Genomic DNA, 17,134 nt, shown 5'->3' with positions numbered 1-17,134 from the left:
CTGGCCTGGGCCTGGCCGTGGGAGCCCGGGGGACTCCTCCAGCGCGAGCCCAACTTGAACGGGTGTTTTCTTCGCCTCTGCAGCGCGGCTGGGAGAGGCGAAGGTGGGGCGGAGGAACCTGTCTAAAAATAGAGGATTGTGAAACTCGTCTCGTGCGTGTCGTTGGGGGAAAAAAACTAATAAATGCCAGGCGGCCAGTCGCCCTTACGGCCATTAAAAGTAGCGTAGAAGGTTCCCATCCAAAGTTAAAACGCCAGTTCGTCGTCCAGGTGAGGCCTTTCCCCGAGTTCAGGGCATTCCTCAAAAATCTTATGTCACCCCGAAGACTTGTTGATCCGACTGTGCGTGAGTCATTTGACAAATGCAGCTTGGAAGACAGGGCCTCTTTAGCCTCTGATGGACTGAAAAATCAGAAACTTTAAAAGCAGTTGTGTAGCTCTTCTCTGAAAAGTGAGTATGTGGTTCTACGAGAGGCCTCCTCTTAATCATTTTCGGGGGAGTCGAGGTTGGAAAATGGAGCCCCAACGCCAGTGTGACCAGAGAGTTTAAGGGATCATCACCTACATACCCCAGCATTCTTGATGATGATATCCGCTCAGGAAGGAGGGGTCGGAAAACCTTACTGCAGGATCCAGGGGAACAGATTATTTACATTAAATGCAATTTGAGGGTGGGAGCTTGCTGTTGTTAATCCCTATTTGAGAGAAAACTGAGGTTTACGGAGAGAGACTCACCTAAGATCGTGCGAAGAGAGGATGATGCGAACCTAAACACATCTGTCAGCCTTGGACCTGTTGGAATTCTGAGTGTCTCTACCTCTTTTCTCTGGTTGACGTCCCTGTCCTTTTGCACTGCTAACCCAGCTGCAGGGAGGTATTAGATGCTGTTTGTCCCGGTGTTTTCCTTCCCATTTGGTCTCCCAATTAAGTAATTTTGGCAAACCGGTAAACAGCTGAGAGTCAGTCCAACTAAATAGACCGATCTGTGAAAAGCAGTATAACAATTAGTGTTTCAATTCATTGCCACCTCAATAAACACTGGACCACACCGATGCCCCGTTCCCCTTTAATCATAATGTTTTTCCTTGTTAGTGTCACCATCGAAGTTATTGAACAGTGTTTTGAATTTTGCATTTTGACTCCCCTCCTCCTGACGGTCAACCCCTTCCTAGGTTTCCCTGGAGCTGCCTCTGAAGTATATTGTAGACTGCTCATGTGTCTGTCCTTGATATCATTGGAGTCCCAGTGGATTTTGGACAGATGATGGTGTCCTTATCTAAGATGAGGAAACGTCGGGACAGAGCAGCTCTGGAGCCTGCCTCAAGCATTGCTTTGAGATTGGCACCCTTCAGGACAGCTGTTGAGTAGTCACTCATACATATGAATAGAGGCTCAGCCCAGGGCCAGACTGTCAGCCTCGAAGGTTATTGGTGTTAAAATCGCTGGGAGATGAGAAGTGATCTGGAAGTGAAGAGGGTTGAGCCCCGGTCATGGGAAGAGAGGAGCCAGTACGAGAGGCTAAGAAAGGAGACTGGTGAGACCAGAGTAACCCAGCGTCCCAGGCGCTGACCATGTGTTGGGCAGAGGAAGGCGGGCTTTCGCTGGCTCAGGACTGTGGGCAGCTCACCGAGATGAGCACTGGGAAATGGTCTGGCAAGATGGGTCTTTGTTGGTCAAGTTCACTAGAGCCGCTTCGATGGCGTTCTGGTTGGGGTGGATCACAGGAGAAAGAAGAGGAAGAACAGGGAATTTGAATTGCAGTTCTTTGCTGTCGGTTTACTGAGAAAGGGAGCAGAGGCGCAAACTGTGTGTGCGGTAGGTGTTGTGTGTTTAAGAGCTGAGCTACTACAGCATGTGGGTTTGTTGCGGGGAGTATCCAGGAGGGGAGTTTTGGTGATTCAGAGAAGAGGAACAGTGTGTTAAAGGGCAGAATCCTCAGCCGAGTGGTGAAAGGGTTAGGAGTGCCCGCAGGAGAAGGGGTTGGAGGAGCAGGGCAGATGCTGGACAGCTGGTGCAGGTAAAGGTCAGGGGAGGCAGTCACCCTCACGGCAGTCGTGGAGAACAGGCCACTGTCTTCATTTCACAGATTCTAAAGCTAGGATTCAGCCAGTGACGGGCTTAAATACTAAATGGCAATGTTACAGGTCACACTAGGTTCCCCATTCCAAGTTTTGGGCTATTGATTTTATACCAAAGTTTTCCATATATTCTTCTTCTTTTCTGAAATGGATTCAGACCTAATTCGTTGGATTTGGAACCTGGCCAGTTCACCTACTGTCCCTGGGCTCTGGGGCTTGTTCAGTTTATCTGAGTTTAAGGTACCTTGTTTCTAAGATGGATACACTAATAAGTGCCAAGCAGATGACTTATAAGAATCAGATTAAACAATATACATATGAGTGCTTTGTAAATGGAAAAGTCCTTTCTACACAAATGTAGATGATGATTCATGTGGTTGTAGCTCAGGCCAAATGGATTCGGAAACTTGCTAGGCAGAGCTATTTTGAAGTGTGTGGTGAGGACTGGAATTTAAGTTTTTCCTTGCTTATGTAACATGACAGAGTAACTAATGCTAAACGTCAGAGAGTATGGTGTTAAAGTCAGTATCTTTGTCTTTGTAGTAAGAGTGAGAATCGCATCTCTTTAAAAATGTGTGAACTTTGCATCGCGTGCAGTCTGTCAACAGACGGGGTGGAGGAGGTAGGATTAGGAGCTGGGGCAAAAGCTCATACAAGAGCATTCGGTCTAAACATTGCAGTCTTCTTCCTCCTCCTCAGTCTCGTTCTCCTTCTGCTCGACACTGGATACAAAGACTTTATCATACATCATAGTAAGAATCTAGTTAGGGCACAGACTGATTCTGTTGACCTGCATCTTAAACGGCTGCACGGTGGTGGGAATTTTGCTTAGAATGGCAATAGTACGAATAAACTACCACACATAAATTACTTCTCTCTGATGCCCATTCCATTGGGGAGCTTTTGGTTACTTTATGGATATTTCTTTTAAATACGCTGATTGTAACACATCGTGTTATCGCGGAGTGCATAGATGGTTATTCATGCCTTTCCATATTTGCAATGGTACTAAAAGGATGGAGTTTAGAAAACTAGTTTGTATCCTTCTTTTCTTTCGAAAATATTCCTTGACTTTCAGGTACAAATAAATGTTGCACATTTAATGACAATTTTCTTTGTAAAATTGATTTATCACCTTAACTCATTCAAAAATAAGCCTTGTCATTGCACCACTGGGTGTTACATTGGTAAAATACATTTTGAGTTCATTCTGAGTTTTTTTTTCCCTGATAGACATTGATCCATAACATTTCTCCTCTAAAGTCACTTGGTGAAGAGAAAAATTTTTTAAAAATTTAGCATTATACCTTAGGACAAATTTTTTTTTGTGTGTGCAAAGAAAGAAAGTAGAACGCCAGTAAATGTTGCTGATAATCATTATTTGAAAAAGGTACTTAGGATATTTTCAGGAGTTTGGATAGGTTGACAATTTTTGGGTTTCTTTATGGACATTCATTATTTTAAATTTCTTCTGGAAAATTTCCAGTGAAAATTTAATTGCCTCACCATGTAAATGGAGTTTCACTTTTTATTTTAGGATGGTGAATCCACTGAAGCAACTACTAAACCAAAGAGAAGTTTTTATGCTGCAAGAGATTTGTACAAATACCGACACCAGTACCCGGTAAGAGTATAGACTTTTTTTTTTTTTTTAATGTAAAATTTTTTCTTTCTGTTTTATGATGCAGTAAGAACACTTGTGAGAAGGGCCCTATGCCTTTTCTCTATTTCCATATACTGGAGGTTGACTTATGTTTTTCTTTTAGCAGAACTTCAAAGACATTCGATATCAAAATGATTTGAGCAATCTTCGTTTTTATAAGAACAAAATTCCATTTAAGCCAGATGGTGAGTAACCTGCTCCCTTGGTAAAAAGCAAACTTTAAAGAATACAAACACGTGTGTGTACTTTGTTTATTCCATGCTTAGTGGGTTCTTAGCGCCCTTGTTGGTTGATTGACTTGACTTTGCTACACCGTCTGATGTGTCCCCACAGCTGTGGGCTCTCGAGGTGTTCTGTCCTCCCGGTGAATCCTGGGGTGACTGCTGTTAATTAGCGATCCCTTCCTGCTGTCTGTATGTCACTGCTGTTCGGCTGTTATCTTAAAGGTGGTAGGCAAAACTTCTTCCGGAGATGAAAAGGTAAGAGCTTAGAGAACTGTAGAGTTTGATTATGGAGGACTGTGCTGAGTTCAGATTCAGCTTTCTCACGGGAAAGGTGAGCTTGCTGGGAGCCGGAGCTGAAAGGACTGACCTGCTGGGTCATCACGAGTGGGGCTGGGTCTAGCTTTCAGGTTGTGCTGCTCTTTCTGATGCACCTCGCCTGAAGTGTTGCTGTCTTCGGAGTCACCCCTCAGGTCAGTTTTCAGACTCATGGTCTCTGCCCGGCACTGCAGAGCAAACTGTCTCCTGCACAGTGCTGCGCTTGCCCTCCCAGGCTCTGTTCCAAACCCCTGGCGAGAAGAGGCAGCTGCTTTGGGAGTTTGACTGCAGAATTACATATTTCTCAGAGGCGCCACATGGCAGCCTTTTCTCTGTGAGTGACCAGAGGGTCCTGGTCTCTGCTCTTTGCTCTCAGTAGAAACGGAGCCAAATCCACAGCCCTGTGAGGTGGGGCCTGAGGGTCACGGATTGTAAGGCTCTCAGAAGGGCAAGAGCTTGCCTGCTTTGGTGAGCTAACGGGGAGGGAGAGCTCACGGCTGAAGTAAGGTGTGAGGAGGCGGCATCCCGGGATTGTGCACTGCACGAAGTACTGGCTGCTGCTGAGAACATTGCTAAAGTAGCCCAGCCTGCCTGTCCTGAACTTTCTGGTAAGCGAGGAGTCTGCTGTGCTTTAGAAGGAAATCCCCAAAACAGACTACACTGTTGTATTTACTGATGATAGGAAGGTGCTTTTTTTTTTTAACTGATAGAAAAATAGTAATTAAATTGCTAGTCTTTTTAGAACTTGGAGTAAGCAAAGCTTTTGAAGAAATGCAACAATTCATAAAACTCAGCTAAAACATTACCTTTAAGTACTAAAAATATTGAACATAAAGACAGTTTTAACTTTTGTTTGCAGTAACAAATTAATTTTTGATATAGTAATTTAAAGCACTGACGTCAAGCAGTATATTCATTTTTTGTAATCTTTGTTACAGAATTTATTTTGAAATCTTTTAAGATTTTAAAATTTTAAATTTGAAAGTCACATAAAATGTTACTCTGGTTGTATTTTATAAATTATGTCAACTACCACACTTCCCTTTCCAGTATATACACATTCACACACATACCCTCACATACTCACTTGCCAGTGAACATGGTGTGCAAAGGCATACTTTACTTATTAAGTAGGAGTAGAGGTGATTGGAGGGGAAAACAATATTAAAGACGCAAATGGTTCCAACATGCTATCAGAGCCAGCAGTATGATGCAAAACAACTATTACCAAACCTTTTGAGAGCAGTCCTCACGTAAAAACCGGTGCCTACTTTAGGAAACAAGGGTTAGATGTGAGTTTAGAGAAGTCCTTTGCTACTGATGGGCCAACTGTGAGGACCGTAGTCAACGTAAGAACCAGGACAGTGTTGTTATAGTGAGTTCTTCCAGGGAAACCACAGGATGTGATGAAAAGGAATTGCTTTCTGGCAGCAGAAAGACCTGGCTTGTACTCTTAGGTTTACTTCCTTCTAGTGTGTGACTTTCAGCATATTATACTTTCCTCACTTACTAAAATGGAGATATAACACTGGGGGAGTTTTCTGTAGGAGAGCAGATCGTAAAATATTCTAGGCTTTGCAGAACTGTTGTTCTCTGCCACCGCAACTACTCAACTCTCATCCTGTAGTAAAAAGCAGCCGTAGTCAATACATCCTTGGATGTGCATGGCAGTATTCCAATAAAACTTTATTTACAAAATAGCTAGCAGGCCCTCATTTGCTAACCTCTGCTTTACACTGCCCAATAAAACTTTCTGTGATTTGAGATAATGTTGTTTTTTCAATATGCAGCTTATTATCTGAGTATATGACATAGGGCATTTGTTTTTTAAAAGCATTCTTTTTTTTAATTTTTTTTTTTTTTTTTTTTTTTTTTTTTGGTACCAGGGATCAAACTAGGGACCTTGCTCTTGCAAAGCAGGCAGCGGAACCAATGAGCTAAATTCCAGCTAAAAGCATTATTCTTTTGTGCTATTTTTAAATTTTGAGAACTTTTAATATAAACTCAAATGATTTACATCTTAAAATGCTTTTATGATGTTTTGAATGTCTGGTTTATTTTCTCAATGTTTGCTGTTTAGGTGTTTACATTGAAGAAGTTCTAAATAAGTGGCGAGGAGATTACGAAAAGCTGGAGCACAACCACACCTACATTCAGTGGTCAGTTATGTACTCTTTACCTTGAACTGTATCCTGCTTCATCATGTTTGTTTTCCAAACAATGTTAATAGAAAGATTTATTTTTTTTAAAAAAATAGGCTGTTTCCCCTACGAGAGCAAGGCTTGAACTTTTACGCTAAAGAACTGACTACATATGAAATTGAGGTAATTGAAGCTTATTTCACTTTATATGAGGTTGAAGAATCCTTTTGTTATTTTATTGTGCCTGTAGCTACTGAGTTATTTCAAGGAACTTTATTTTTTCTTTTTTTATGTCCTTTATATTAGGAGTTCAAAAAGACAAAAGAAGCTATTAGAAGATTCCTCCTGGCTTATAAAATGATGCTGGAGTTTTTTGGAATAAAATTGATTGATAAAACAGGGAATGTTGCTCGGGCTGTTAACTGGCAGGAAAGATTTCAGCATCTAAATGAGTAAGTAAAGCCCCAGCAATGAACCAGTGCTGTTTTCTTGTGGGCAGAGATCTTCGTGGAACATAGGAACAGGCAGCAGTGGGGTTTAGGAAGTTGGACTTGGAAGCCAACCTGAGATGCGTTCTGTTCCTTGTTCTGTATTAAACAAAATGGCAACAGCCGAAGACCTGAATTCCAAACACAAACACAGCTCTTCTGCCTCAGGACTGTTTCTTCCTGAGCCCTCCCACTGGCAGCAGCTGTGGCTGCGCTTTCTTTCTGTCATGTCTCTCGGAACTTACGGAGTTTGCTTGTGTATAGTTCTTTGTATCCATGTGCCTAGGCTGCAGGCTTTTAGGGACGTGGTCTATTCCCAGCGTCTTTGCACTTGGTGCCTTAGAACAAATCCATGAATTAAGACTATGGCATAAAATCATTTTATACGAATGCAGTGTGACCATACTTTTTTATTCAAACAGACAAAAATTATAATTTATCTTCACTATTTATATAAAAAAACAAGCAATTCTGGTTAATCAGAAAATCCAAGAAGAAATATTTATCATAGCTCATTCGGATTTGTTTTGCTGTGTCCTTTTGCTTGGATATTTATAACTTTCATTAATACTCGTAACCAAGGTTTATTTTTTAAAAAATATTTTCTTCATACACAGCCTAGCTTTTTTTCCTTTTTAATTATAGGGTGACTTATGAGTGCTGGACCTTACAGCCTACAGTTTAAAGCAGTTTTTGGCACATTATCGTTACCTCTACTGGCCAAGTGCTAAGGGAAAAAAATAAATAAATAAAACTAACAACCAACTCCTGTTTGGCCAAAAATAATCACAGTTTTGGCATCAGTTACCTAAATCTTTTGTGTCTTTCTAGAACTTCCATCTTTTTACACTTTTAGTTTTAATCAGTGCTAGTAAAGTGGGAGGTTGTACTTGGACGTGGAAGGTGTCGGCAGAAAGCTTTATGATCTTGACTGGAAGACCCTGAACTCATGACTCAAGTGAATTGCGGTTTGTAAGAAGCCTTGAAGTGTGAGTGGATGTACACACGTCTGCCTACCCAGCAAAGCGGACTGTCTCACTGTCAGAGAAGCTCTGCCCAGGTGGCTGTTGACACAAAGCATAGTGAAAACAAGCCTTTGGAACAGGTCTAACAGTGCCTCTTTTTCTGTGTACTCACTTTTGTCATTTTAAAGATCCCCCCCTCTACACACACACACACACACACACACACACACACACACACACACACGTTATTTTTGGTTGGAATAACGATCTTGCCTAGTAAATTTTTTGAATGAATAAATGTGGAGCAGAAATATCATCTTCATCTTAAATCCTCCTTAGTTTTATCGTCACATTCTGGGATTTATAGCTAGAAACAAAGCCATTTCTGAAAACTTGAAGTGTCAGAAGAGGCAACCTGAACTGTCTGTCCATCCGGTTACCTTTCCTTCCACCACCCTTGCCCCCCTCGGCCTTTCCAGCTCTGGATCTGAGAATCTGTCGGAGAGCATGTTTCATCTCTGACTTAGTTGCCAAAAATTTTTATTGACTAGATTTGAACAAATTATGTAGGATGAGGTGAAAATGTCTATTCATTTTTCTTCACTTGGGTCCGTTTCTGACTTGTTCTTAAATGTCATTGCTTATCTGAGTTTTAATCTTTGTGGCATCTTGAATTTTTTAGTCAGGGAACTGAGTATATTTGTAGTAGGTAAGTAAAGGAATACTGAATCAAAGTGAAATGAAGTAATATGGATGATCCACGTGAGCATGCTAGAGGAAGCGAAATGTTTTCAGACAGGAAGTACAAGTGTACGGACTAACCATTAACATGTACTTCCAGCTTTAGTTGTCGTGGGCTTGTATTGCTGTCGTGCTTTTCCACTTCCGTTCTCCGACTCCTGCTTGTTCTGCTGGTTGTGTGCTCTCGCTTCCCCGACCTCGCACCCTGGCAGTGCCGTCACTGGTTTGGCTCTTGCCTCTGTGCGGAAGCCCGGATTCTCCCCTTCATCTGCTGTCCCACCCAAGACTGCCCAGAGTTTTAGGACATCCCTCTACCCCATTCACTGTGCGTTTCTCTGTGACGTTTACTTCAGATCATAGGGAAATACCCAGTCGGTTCCTCCTGCAGTTTCATTCTAGAATGCTGGTCGTCATTTTCTTCAAGCCGTCATTTTCTTCAAGCTGAGTGCGTGTTTCCCCCTCTTTTTGTATTAGTGCAGAAAGGATAAACGGATTAATGGGTTTCGTGTTGAGGTAATTGTGCATATAACTTACTTCATTTCCACCACCACCCCTCCAGGCTGTGTCCTTTTATACTGTTGTGTAAATATCTTTAACTGGAGAATGTGTGGATATGGACACGTGTAGGAAAAGTTTCACTTGCTGATTCATCCTAGATTGGTTACGTGAAATTGTGCTGGTGGCAAATATAGCATTTATTTTGTCACATGGCACCTATTATAACATTCCTCTGCCTTGTGTGCATCTTTTCTCTTAGATTTGTAAAGCAGATGTTACTTAAGAGTTTTGTCATTTTTTGGAACAATCTCCACGTGACTGTAACAGCCAAGTCAGTCCTGTTGTTAATTGCACATTGTCTTAATTTTATCCAAATTGTATTGGTTTAAAACACTTTTCTCTCCTCTATTAAAAATACAGATTCATAAAACTGAAACCTCTCTACTATGTTTTATCCTTTTGGCTTCAAAGCATTGAATCTTAAGAATTTTTTTTTTTGTAAACATTTAGAAGTATGTAGATGTAAGACATTGGATTTGTCTTTTCCAGTATCCTGAATAATTAAGATTTTTTTTGTTTTGTCCAGATTCTCTCATTAAAATATAAGATCATAGAACCATACCTCCTTCCACACTTCAAATAATGTATTGACATCTTTCTGTACCCTCCCCAAATAACTGTCTTCATATTCCTAAGTAAAAACTCTGCACAGTTTTAGAAGCTAGGGCAGGTATATGCAATACTCACAGAAGTTCAGTGTTTGAAATACAAAATGGGTTTTCAGGAAGTCAGAAGTAAGCCCAGGTTCTGGTTGTGTAGCAGTATTAGGTAAATAAATACTGGAGCTGTTGACAGTGCATGTGATTAATACAGTTAGCTGAGAACTCCTTTAGGGCTTGGCCAGGCAGGTGTAATAAAGCTGGGTTTGATCTGAATGAAGTTGGGGAAATAGACTGTAAATGTCAACAAAACAGATTTGGAAGACAGCCACATAATGGCCTTAGTTTTGATAGAGAGAGGAGAAATTGGTGTAATCTTGGAAAATCAAGGCCATAGGAAATAAGACATAATTCTGTAGTTAAGGTAAGGTGTTGAAACTTGGCAGAATGAAAGAAAAATTAAGTTGTGAAGTTAGGACAGGTACAAATATAGTCTCAATAACAAATCTTTAGGTAATAACTATGGAAATAATACTTTAAAATAGTACCTGATGTTTACTTTTATATTCTTTAAAGATGTATCATTTCATTTGATTCTTACAACAGTCCAGTAAGTTGTGGGCCATTTTTCCTGTTTTACAAATGAAGATTCTGAGACTTAGACATTATAATTTTGCCTAAGATACAGGGCCAGGGTGTGGCTACCTCCGAAGCCTATACTTTCACCTGTTACACAAATTGTAACTGTTACACCAAGTAAAAGGTGTGTGAACATTGTCTCTCTGGCCCTTTCAAAGTATCTTACTGCTCTGTTCACCCTTCTTGTGACGATGTGAGATGAATTTGTAAGTGCTCTGTAAGATCATCTGTCTTCAGTGAATTTAATAATAAAAGAAAAAGTTCAGCATCACTGAGGATAAATGTAGACCAAAATATTTTTCTCATATGAATTTAAAACGGAGAGTTTATGCGCTTTGAGTTAGACTGGCATTACCTGAAGGCATAGGGTTTAATACATTAATAGATTATGCTCTATTCATAGTGGTATCTGATAGGACTTATTAAAAGTCATTACAGTGCCTATTTCTTTGTCTTACATTTCCGTTAAAGATGTTACTCCAGTAATTTCTATCTTCTTACTTTCCACCGCACAATTTCCCCCTCATTTTATTCAATCTTCTCTTCCAGGTCTCAGCACAACTATCTAAGAATCACCCGTATTCTTAAGAGCCTCGGTGAGCTGGGATATGAAAGTTTTAAATCTCCTCTTGTAAAATTTATTCTTCATGAGGCTCTTGTGGAAAACACCATTCCCAACATTAAGCAGAGCGCGCTGGAGTATTTTGTTTATACCATCAGAGACAGGAGAGAAAGGAGAAAGCTCCTGCGGTTTGCCCAGAAACATTACAGGCCTTCCGAGAACTTCATCTGGGGGCCGCCGAGGAAGGAGCAGGCCGAGACGGGCAAGGGCCCGAAGCTGGCGGTCCCTCTCGGCTCCAGTCACAACGGGCAGACTTCTGTGCACAAAAAAGCCAAGGACTGCAAAAATTCCTCCACAGCTGTTCACTTAAATAGCAAAACAGCCGAAGAGAAGAAAGTGGCACCCAAAGAGCCTGGGGAAGAGACGGGGCGGCCCGGCCCAGAGCCCCGCACTGACCCCGCAAAGCCCACAAACCCCGAGGATAGAGGGGCTGACAGTGCAGGTTCGCGGCCGGAACACACAGGGAGTAACCTTGCAGAAAACAGTGAGAGCTCTTCTCCCTCTGAAAAAGAGGAAGAGGGTGAAAACCATGGCGAAGACGACAGAGAAGAGGCGCAGAGTACCAGCTGCCGTAAGGAGACTCCGTGACAGTGAACCCCCAGAAAGCCACAGCCCAGCTTAGGACAAGAGAGGGAAAAGCTAAGACTATCTGAAGGAACGGGGACAAGGTCACATTTCAGATGTGAGCCCTCTGATTGTGATTTCCATTGTTAACATTTTGTTGTTGTTTTATTTTGGATGACAGTCGGATATTTAATAATTGTTTCAAGATGAGAGCCAATAAATGAATGTTTTAGGATGTGAGTTCTCAAATTCTCTCAATGATGCTGCTTCTAGGTAATTTTCAAGAAGAAACCATGTAGTAGTTGGTTTATCTGATGTTTTGAGAGATTAATCTCCATGAAGAAAATCAATAGAATAATTTCATTACATCACTACACCTTTTCCCCTGATTTGTAGATTAATTTTTGAAGCTGAGAGAAAGAGTTTTGGTCTTCTCAAATATATTCAGAAAATAATTTGGATTCTTTGACTGCACCTCATTGTGCTTATTTTTAGTGTGATAAACAGAATGGATGTCCCTGGAAATCTCTGACCTACCCTGCTCACTTGGTGGCGCTGTCTCCCCCATTTGCCCCCCCCATCATCAGCCTCCATCTTTGATATCGACATCTAAATGGAGTAGAGGGACTTTTTACTGTATGATTTTAGAAATTTTTTTTGTTTAAAATAATAGTGTTTTCTCTATTAAGTGCTTGAAAACAAATTTTGGTGCAAGAGTTAAAAAAAATATTTTGCTTTCTGTGGCTATTCCATATAATTTTGGTGGTTGCTTCTAGATGTAGGTGACTGAAACATTAAAAACTGAGAAGGGGAATCATTCAAAAAAAATTTTTAAAGGCATGTCTCGTACTATCAATAGTAGTCCCTTAAATTACTAAAATATCCGTGTTCTGTGGAATTATGAATTTACTAATGTTGCTTTGTTCACAGTGTTTCTTCAAATATATATATAATGCAAGTTTACATCATCAAACTTTGAAATTGAGAACAGTTTGAAATTCCATGTACTCATTTCTAATGAGTACTTAATATGTTACATAGCATTGGTCATACTCAGTTTTATTTCCTACCACATTATTCCTAATTCATTGGAAATGAGAAAAATCAAACATTGTGATGAGAGCTGCAAAATTTACATACAAATATAGACAATGAATAGATAAGGCATTTTCACTTTATTTCATTTAGAACAGAATAGACCCGTTTTTTGATCTCTCAGGCTTTTAAGAAAAATTTTATTTACCTTAACCCCTTAAGAAATTTTTTGCCCATATTAGGTAATGAACTCAGGACACACACTGAGCTACATCCTCCCCCTCCCCCGCTTTTTTTTAAACAGTCTAAGTGGCTTGTTACCAGGTTGGAACTTGCAATCCTCCTGCCTCAGCCTCCCAGCACTCTCAGATTAGGGCATGTGCCACCATGCCTAGCAAGCATTTTTAAAATGACCTATTTTGTATCACATTATCATCTTTGGTTGCCTTTATCAACCCACACATTCACAGGGGATTTCTAAAAAAATAGTTAACACTGAGAGGCGAATTGGGGTTTTATTGCTTTGAAATGTATACAAAACCATCCCATTTGCTTAACCTTGGCTTTTTTATGTGAGTCAGTAGCAATCACATAGCATATACCATATTCCAATAAGTAGATATAGAACGCTTGATCATTTTTAGTTGTCATGATATGTCAATTTTTGCTTTATGCTATTTATACCGTTTGATTTAACAATCTAGGTTTGCATTTCAGTCTCTTACCTGTAAGAAACACATGGACCCTTTTAAGTGGTGCTCATCACCACGTCCCCCAGATCTCAGTGAGGTTTCCCAGGATTACGGGATGTCTGTATATTGTCCGATTGGGCTGGATTGTAATTCAGAATGTCTTACAAATTTCTCATATAGGACAGATGTTCAGACCACTTTCTGATCATTTAATATTACATACATATGATCCAATACTATTAATAAACAGTTACCAGACATAATTTCAACTACTTATAAATTGCTACATAGCACAGCCCTTGGAGGTAAAAGCCTTTCATTTAACAACTGAGCTTTTAGAACATTTTTTAGGGATTCTGTTAGGTCATACCATTTAACATGAAAATATTTTGTCTCAAGGGTAGAACTGCCCAGCTTCCATATAAAATAGTGGCCTTTTCCTTCATGATGTTTTAAAAATGCATATTCATATCTGTTACTGTGTTTCCTACATGTAATCTGTAAATAGAATTATTTAGTGGAGAACAAGGAAGGGGATGCCATTTCTTTTGCAGGTAGAAGTTTTTCTATTAAGAATACTTTGTACATTTAATAGTTTTTTAAATAAGATCTGTAGAATGTATTTATGTGTCTTAGATAAGAAACTGGCCTCCAGATTTAACTCCTATGTTTTATATTTTCAGAAACTACCACATGCTTGCCAAAATTTGCAGAGAACATGTTATAGAAAATGCAGTGAGCATGGCCAAATAGCTAGAAATATATTGAATATTTGCAAATATATAGTCTTCACTGTTGTTCTACAGGTTGCGAAGTTACTAAATATTGGCTATTGATAACATAATAACTTGCATATCATGGCAAATAGATATATTGTCTGATCGGTCTAATACATTTCTAGTGTTTTGTGCTTTCATAATCAAAGATCACATATGTGAAATTATTTTGACATAAGATATATTTCTGTATAGTAGAGGGGTTTCTAACATTGAGATTATTGTAACATTACACATTTTCAAGCTCAGTCTCAAGAAATGCAGAGTATTTGTGATGGAAATGAAGATCTATCTGCTCTCGCTGAATCAAGTCTAATTGTCAGTTAAAACTTCTGTTGTTTTGTTTAAGGTGAAACTTTTTTCCAGGTTCAAGGATAAGATAAAGCTACAACGCAGGAGTTCTTAGGGAAGTTCTAAGAGTTTTTGCTCAGTTGGAAAAGCATAATCATATAAAAATGCCATAAAACCTGTCATACTCGTTTTGTGTCTTATAGAAAATGAACTATTGGGCTTCTAGCTTTTAAACTTTAATCTGAGTGGGAGTATGACCTGGTGAAAAGGGGAAAACAGTACAGTGCTACATCTGAGTCTTACAAATTCATTTTGGGAAATAAACTTCATCAATTGTTCAAAAATTGTTTAGATTTATGGGTAGAGAATATTTGGTTAATTGTTTTACTATGAAATTTCCCAAGTTTATAAGTACAGTTACGACTGAGTACCATGCACTTAGTAACTAAGTCAAGCAATTTTTTAAAACTATAGTTGAGGCTCTCCTAAAAGTCTGTATTTTATAACCCAAGAAAAAAAGATGCTCTAGATTTTGCTTAATTATACCTCCAGGGCTTTAGTATCTGTTTGGGGTGAGTAGGAAATCCCTTGTCGCAAGGATGGTTTTGAAGATCTCTATTTTGTTTTTCGCTTAGAAAATACTCCTTTCCCTGTGGGGCCTATGTGTTACAAATAAGGTAGGATGGAATTAGAAATGCTAGCATCGTTTTAAGTGTGGGTGCAGTTGTAGAGAAACATGGCCTGAATCAGTATTGGACCTAGGAAGTTAGGCGCATGCGTCTGCTGACTACTTCTAGCTTTGAGTTCTGTGCTGCTTTTAAAGGAACAGATTTGTGTGAATTGTCTCTAGGGTGACAGTGAGTATTTCCCTGCCTCCTGCCTGTTCTGGTTACCAACCCACCCAGCAGATTGTGTTCAGGGACAGACTGTTTTATGAATAATTATATAGTTATGTGAGTGCCTGGAGGTGTCCAGTTGTGCCTTTATGAATGTAAGGGGTTTTCATTCAGAAGTTCACATTTGTACTCATTGTGAAAGCTTGTCGTAAGGAGCTTTGGGAACCATGGACATCAGTTATGTTGGTAACATTTACCTTGGTGCTTTATTATTTTGGAACAGTTGTAATTTGAGACAAGAGCACTGGTTCACGGAGACGTATACTCACCGCATTATCAGCAATGTGTTATATTTGACAAAGACAGGGCTTAGAGTAGGAAAGATTACCTTGTGTGGTTACATTGAGGCTTTTTCTTAGTTTTGGTATGCACTGTAATTTTCACTTTAAGCATTTTAGTCACTGAAAGTAATATTTATCTTTTACTTCTTGTTCTTTAATGCATATAGACGCAAAAGTGGTATGAGAAAAACTATTAAAATTTTAATTCTAGTAGATACTTGGAGCAATCTAAAATTAATTTGAGAAACTTTTATGCTGTAATCTCACTAGGACTATGAAAAGCCCTGTTCTTGCGTTTATCCTAGATTAGAGAAAGTGTTCCTTGTCTTCTACTTTTTTGTATTCTCTTGTGAAGTTTGTCTCAGCTACCTGTGGGGAAAACTTCGTTCTTTGCTTGTTTTCTTGAATTAAAGTTTTCATGTGGACAATCCAATAAAGTGCTTTGTATCACGGCCCAAACCTCTGTTGGAAGTAGAGGGCGGAGAGGGAAAAGTTGGTTGAGTGTGGGTGGGTGTCAGGGCCTACTCCGGACCTGGACCTACCCGCTCCTCTGGCACCATGTTGCTCAGCCTTCTGGGGCCGTGAGGATGCTGGGCCTAAGATCTCCCAGTTCTGGGGACAAAGGTCACCATGGACTCCACACACAATTTGAACAGCTGTCCATTTTCACAGAATATCTGCTGTCATTTACTTGCCACCATTTTGTAGTTGTTTAGAAAAGTATGAGCAATTGGGCATCTGCTATGTAAATTACCCGTCTATCTTTAAAGCTATCATGGAAACATTAAATTACCACCATCCCTAGAGTTCTTATGCAAAATTTGTTTTGGGCTGTTCTTTCATATGTATGTTTTAATAAAATGATTACAAGAAAAGGCGTTCATGTTCACTTGTTATGCTAAAAGATCTTTTTTGTTCTAGATCAGAGAACCTTATGGAAAGATAAATGACAGTGTGTATCCTTTTCATTCTTTTAAATTGGAAAGGAGTTTGTGGAACAGTTTGCATTAACTACAGAGATTTGTTTTTAATAAGCTTTGGACTGAGAAATGTTCCATGTTATGCACTCCTTGGTTAAATGAGCATTATTTTTTCAATGCTAACAGATTAGTTTCATGTGAAGAAAAAAAGGAGTAAAAAGATGAGACATAGTAGGAAGAAGTCACAGAAATAAAGACATAACCAACTTTAAGTCTGCCAAGCCGGAGTTCTTGGAAGCAAGTGAGAATTGGTCAGAGGGGCTCCTGGCCTCTGTGCTGTCTCTGTGGGTGCCTAGGGGCTCAGGGATTGCTGTGGAAACAGATCCCACTCGTGTTCTCACGGGCACCGTGAGTTCTGCCCCCTCCGCCTGGATACTGCTGTGGCGGGTGGAGCTCATCAAATGGCCTCTTCTGAGCTTAACCCCCGCGTTGGTGGTTGACTAAGAAGAGGTAAATTGACAGACTGGCTCGAGATAAGAGGACGAGTGATGGGAGAGCTAGGGGAGAAGCACCTGTCTCCTGCGCTCCCGAGTGGACAGCAATGTTGTGAGGATTTCCAACTAAGCACAAAGACTGCCTCCCTCTCC

The 17,134-nt window shown here is 40.0% G+C and overlaps 1 protein-coding gene across 2 annotated transcripts in view; it reads left to right on the top strand.

Annotated features, from left to right (window-relative positions):
* Ogfrl1 (opioid growth factor receptor like 1) overlaps nucleotides 1-16,401 on the top strand; it is a 17,174-nt gene extending 773 nt beyond the window's left edge. Inside the window, exons 2-7 of one of the 2 annotated variants that reach the window (XM_033756789.1) lie at nucleotides 3,615-3,701; nucleotides 3,844-3,925; nucleotides 6,360-6,438; nucleotides 6,537-6,603; nucleotides 6,727-6,872; nucleotides 10,960-16,401. In XM_033756789.1, coding sequence (XP_033612680.1) covers nucleotides 3,615-3,701; nucleotides 3,844-3,925; nucleotides 6,360-6,438; nucleotides 6,537-6,603; nucleotides 6,727-6,872; nucleotides 10,960-11,620 — 1,122 coding nt within the window. In that variant the 3' untranslated portion in view covers nucleotides 11,621-16,401. The remainder of the gene's footprint in view (nucleotides 1-3,614; nucleotides 3,702-3,843; nucleotides 3,926-6,359; nucleotides 6,439-6,536; nucleotides 6,604-6,726; nucleotides 6,873-10,959) is intronic. The other variant, XM_033756790.1, reaches the window with a different exon arrangement.
* The last annotated feature ends 733 nt before the right edge of the window (nucleotides 16,402-17,134 follow it).

Source organism: Fukomys damarensis, unplaced genomic scaffold, assembly GCF_012274545.1.
Source record: "Fukomys damarensis isolate Sample0158 unplaced genomic scaffold, DMR_v1.0_HiC HiC_scaffold_27, whole genome shotgun sequence".
Taxonomy (NCBI): Eukaryota; Metazoa; Chordata; class Mammalia; order Rodentia; family Bathyergidae; genus Fukomys; species Fukomys damarensis.
This window is presented reverse-complemented; position numbering and strand designations above follow the sequence as displayed.